Source organism: Taurulus bubalis, assembly GCF_910589615.1.
Source record: "Taurulus bubalis genome assembly, chromosome: 11".
NCBI classification, from domain to species: Eukaryota; Metazoa; Chordata; class Actinopteri; order Perciformes; family Cottidae; genus Taurulus; species Taurulus bubalis.
In genome coordinates, this window is record NC_136599.1 from 25,505,594 (window position 1) to 25,510,582 (window position 4,989).

Genomic DNA, 4,989 nt, shown 5'->3' on the forward strand with positions numbered 1-4,989 from the left:
AAGACCTGCGGAAATGAAGGCGGCGGTTCCTGGAAGAAGCAACGGGTGAAACTGAGCCCCCTTTTATTATTCGGAGGTCCTGTGTCGCCGAGGATCCCCAGAGAACGCACAGAGTTCTCCTCTCGGGGCTCGAGGGTCCTCGGGCGGCGGCGGGGGGGGGGGGGGGGGGTTTGGACGACTCGTTTCAGGTATCGCGGCGGTGTCGGTTGAAAGCCTGTGTGGAGGCGCTCATCTCTTCCCCGACTTCATGTAGGACGGTATCGCCCCTCGGGCGGTCAGGCCCTCGAAGCGCTTGTAGGTGTAGTTGATGAAGACCCAGTCTTTGTTCTTCAGGTCGGCCTCGGTCTGGTTGGACACCGGGGCGACTTGAGGCAGAGGAGAGAAAGAGGAGAGGTCTTTTTTTATTCATTTTTATCAAAATCACGTTACACGACGGAGGCAGAAAATGTGACGCGTGTCACGGGGAGACGGGCGGCGTACCTGTTGGTGTGAGGATATCGGAATCCGGGAACTCGTCGAAGTTTGAGGTGTCGTCGATGCTTTTGATCTCGATGGGAATGGCAGCGGGTCTTTCCCTGTGGAGGGGGCAATACACAACCCAAAAACCGTTAGCTAACGTGTTTAAACCATTTTAAAAAAAGTTGGAGGGAAATGAAGACGCTGGAGACATCTTAACGCTGATTGGCCGAGACTCGACAAATCAAATATGTGTTATTGCGAAGATCACAACATCAGCTTTTCGCCGTGTCTCACTCCAATCTCAGAAACTCTGTCCGGCCCCAAAAACAAAAAACTCTTTGGATCTACACGATTCACGTGGATGAAATATTTTGATTTCAAAACGGCAAATTTGGGGGCGAAAAGCAACAAGTTTGCAGGTTTGCGATCTGCTGGCCACGAGCAGTTGGGAAATAAGGGGCGTGGCTCAAGGGAGCTACAGGAGACTTCAAGTCCAGGCACACATTTTCACAGATACAAAAGTCTGTTATAACTGTCCTCCAACATGAACTACGTGGTGAAGGTGCCCACCTGATATGGTCGTAGTCCACCCCCTCAAAGAAAGGATTGGACTTGATCTCCTCCACACCTGCGGCCCCGACCCTGTGCTCCTCCTCACAGCAGAACCTGCCCACAACACGTCTTAGTGTCACACGCATATCCAAATCAAAGCATTTAGGTGTCGGGTGCTCCGAGGGTAACTCTGGCACATCCCACATGAAAAGTTACAGTTACTAAGTGAGAGGAATGAAAGACAGAGAAGAGGTGTGTTCTTGCCTGAGGATCAGGTCTTTGGCCTTCTCCGATATAGGCACTTCTGGGGGAAAGGTCAGCGTCTCTCGCCAGTTCATCACTTTCCGGTACGTCTCCTGAGGCGTCTCCGAGCAGAACGGAGGGTAACCTGCAAGAAGACCAAGTGTCCGTTAAACCACTTCAGTCTAGTCTGGTCTAACAAAAATAAAAAACAGAGGTGAAGAAGACGGATCGTGTTCCCGTTGGAATCCTTTACCTATCAGCATCTCATACATGATGACACCCAGGCTCCACCAATCGCAGAGCTTGTTGTATCCATTCTGCATGAAGACCTCTGGAGCGATGTAGTCGGGGGTCCCCACTGTGGAGAAAGCCTGCCGAGGAGGAGGAGGAGGAGGCAACAGAAAGCCAATTAAAAAGGCTTCCTAAGATGAGCAGTGAGCTTTGACATGAACACGACATTATCTAATTATTTTAGACATTTCTGGACTTTCTCTCTGTGCTTTGTTTCATCGGTGTGATGTCATGTGATTCTGAGCATCAGGATTCAGCGGCATCTATGAATCTAAATTTGAACACGGCTGAGCGTGGCTTAAGGAGAACTAGATGCCGCGTTCAGAGATGGCGCCCCGCTCATCCAGTGAAAGGTGCATGACCCAGAAAGAAGCAATAAGAAAACACAATCAGCTGCACACAAACTTTGCCTCAATAAAATACTGACTAATACTGACAAACTAGGATCCCTCTCAGGAACCCTGTGATGGCGTGTCACCACACCTCTGATCAGACCTACCAGCTGCCTCCTGTTCCTCTTCCAGGTCTCTGCTTTCCTCTTGGAGTTCATGTTCTGGAAGGCTGGTGGAGAAAAGACCGCTCAGTATTAAAAGCAAGCCGTGACTCTGCTGATGCATTAACATATTAACATCTACATCTCTAACGTGAGGTGCATTCTTAACCAGAACAGAAGCACTCCATTAAATGGGACCAATCTCTTCAGTAATGTCTGGATAAACAACATTGCCATCTTACAACATAGACAAGTGCTTGTGGCTGAGGTTGCATGCAAGATAAGAGTTGAAATAAATGAAAGGGTTGCCTGACTTTGCTTACTGAGGTCACTGGGCAGGCTGTGGTTCAGGTTCTTGTAGAACTCGGTGCGGTGAGCCCTCTTCAGCCCCGTACACAGACCAAAGTCAGACAGCTTCACGTGACCCTGGAAGACACAAAACACACTCAAGTCTGCAGCACACAAACAAGATGAGCTCCCTGATGTCTTTGGTCTCCAGCTGGACACGTCATGGAAATCATGAGGAGCAAATCGGAGTATATTAAAGTTCAGCGTATGCTACATATGCAGACTGCTTCTGTGAAGCGTAGGAATCACAGGTGGTGCTGTTCCACACATAGTATTCATCGAGTTTTATATAAAGTACCATTCCTCTTTCCTTTTAAATCAGCTTTGCATAGCAATAAAGTGAAAAGACCCAAAGGAATTATTTCAGCACTAACTCTTCGTATGACTTAAATCCTTTTGTATTCACAACATGGTAGTAGTAGTAGTTCTGTGCGGATTATGTGGGACACGTCATTTTCAAATCAGATGGACTCACCCTGGAGTCCAGCAGCAGGTTGTCTGGTTTGATGTCTCTGTGAATGAAGCCCAGCTGGTGGATGGAGTCGATGGCCAGCACCGTCTCAGCGATGTAGAACTGAGTGGCCTCCTCCGTCAGCGTGTCCTTCTTCATCAGCAGGGTCATCATGTCTCCTGCGCCGCAACAGCAGAGACCACTGTCACACTTACGAAGTTCTGGTCGCCCCACAGTGTTGTAGAGTTAAAAGAGGAGGTGGGGGGGTCATACCTCCAGGTAGGAACTCCATGATGAGGTATAGGTTCATCTTATCCTGGAAGCTGTAGAACATTTTGACCACCCACAGGCTGTCGGCCTCTACCAGAATGTCTCGCTCTGCCCGAATATGACCAACCTAACACACAGACAGGACGGGCGCACATTGGCTTAAAGATGTCCAACTGATGCGCCGGCAGTATTCCTGTGCGTGTGTGTGTGTGTGTGTGTGTGTGTGTCCGTCTCACCTGTTCCTTCTCCAGCATGTCAGCTTTGCGGAGGATCTTCATGGCGTAGACGTGACCGGTGTCTTTCTTCTGCACCAGACGAACCTGGAGGCAAACAACAATGTTCATTCATCTCCACCACTGGGGTAGAAACTGTGAGACTCTTTTGAGTTCATATTCACTGGTTATCTCAGAGTATTAACAGCGTCATTGTGCCCAGATATAGAACACACACTCCATACAGAGAGACAGTCATGCTGATCCTTTGGGAGACTCTGAAATCCACTAAGCAAGAACATGGACACTATCTTGCTAGCTTATTGTGAGAGTGCTTTAAACAAGCCACACTTTCATATAGTGATATAGTATTTTCTCTGCTTTGTTACATTGGGGTCCACGAGCTTTGATGCTATGCGTGAATGCAAAAGGCTTTTACCTCTCCAAAAGCTCCTCGGCCAATCACCTTCAGGGACTCGAAGTCCTCCAGACCCAGTCGAGTCCGTTTCAGACGCAAAAACTCGGTCTCTTTCCTTGCATGCTGAGACCGCCGGATACGTTTCTGAAGAGCACAGACATCCCTTCTTAAATACAGCATTAAGTGGGACGCACACATGCGACTTAACATCTGTATATTTTGAAAGCAATGACTGAAATGCAGTGATACACTTGAGGATGTTCAAAATAAACATCAAGCATTTCATAGAATCTGTGTTCCAGGAGATCTACAAATCCTTCCAATGCTGGGAAAACACTGCAAGTGTGCAACTCACCTCTTCATCTGCCAAGCCTTCCTGGTCCATCACTTTCTCCAGCTTCTGCTGCCTGAAGAGACAATCGGACCATTACCATTGTTTTTCGAGCCACAAAGTAGTGTATGCACTGCACTGCACATCCCATCATATCTGTTATGTTGACAAAGAGGCGGAGACCATATCTAGACCTACGACGTTTCAAAAATGATGCAGTATGTGTATGGTGTGAACGCAAAGATATCAGCTACATATCAGTCAACATGTTAACTTAACACCCCCAAAAGGTACTATATTCAAAAGGATCAGGAATAATATGATTGCCACACAGTGCATCTTGTTCATGTTGTATTTTTGTGCTTTCCTGGCCCTCCTCAAACCAACATATACTGAACAATGGATTTTGTTTCCCATCTTTATCATCATGAGGTGATTAAAATCTGTATTTGAAAAGAAATCATGAATAATTTAAAGAACAAACCCCCACCCTCCCACTGAACCAACCAGGAGAGTGAGGAGTACACTCTGATGAAACTTGTCACAACAGGAAGTGGTGTTGCTTCAACGAAATTCTGACATAAGCCACATGCTCGTACGAAATGCAAACAAATAAATTTGTGTATAAAGCAACGTGCAGAAGAATCATGTTTCAGTTTCACTGTGAAGGAAATTGTCAGAACGGTTTAAGCGGGAATCGTGGCCGTCAAAGATCTGTGCTCGCAAAAGGTCACTGAGCGGCCACGGAAAAATAATTGACATGTGTTGATCTGTAACCTGTGGGCGTTACCTCATCTCTCGCTCCTCGTGCTGGGCGATGAGGTTACTGTAGAAGTTCTCCAAGGTCACTTTGGCCATAGTGACCCGCTCCTTAGTGTGGTTACTCATGGAGGAGCACGAGCTTGGGCCAGTCATTGCCAT

At 47.5% G+C, this 4,989-nt stretch overlaps 1 protein-coding gene across 1 annotated transcript; it reads right to left on the reverse strand.

Moving 5' to 3' along the window:
• Positions 1-228: 228 nt before the first annotated feature.
• On the reverse strand, positions 229-4,989 carry LOC306744175 (serine/threonine-protein kinase 38; the record flags this gene model as incomplete). The annotated part of the gene is made up of 13 exons (XM_079226761.1): positions 229-365; positions 481-575; positions 1,030-1,125; positions 1,276-1,399; positions 1,508-1,625; positions 2,045-2,106; positions 2,362-2,464; positions 2,862-3,016; positions 3,111-3,234; positions 3,344-3,427; positions 3,759-3,881; positions 4,093-4,144; positions 4,859-4,989. The coding sequence occupies 13 exons, from the start codon at positions 4,987-4,989 to the stop codon at positions 229-231; spliced, it is 1,404 nt and encodes a 467-aa protein (XP_079082887.1).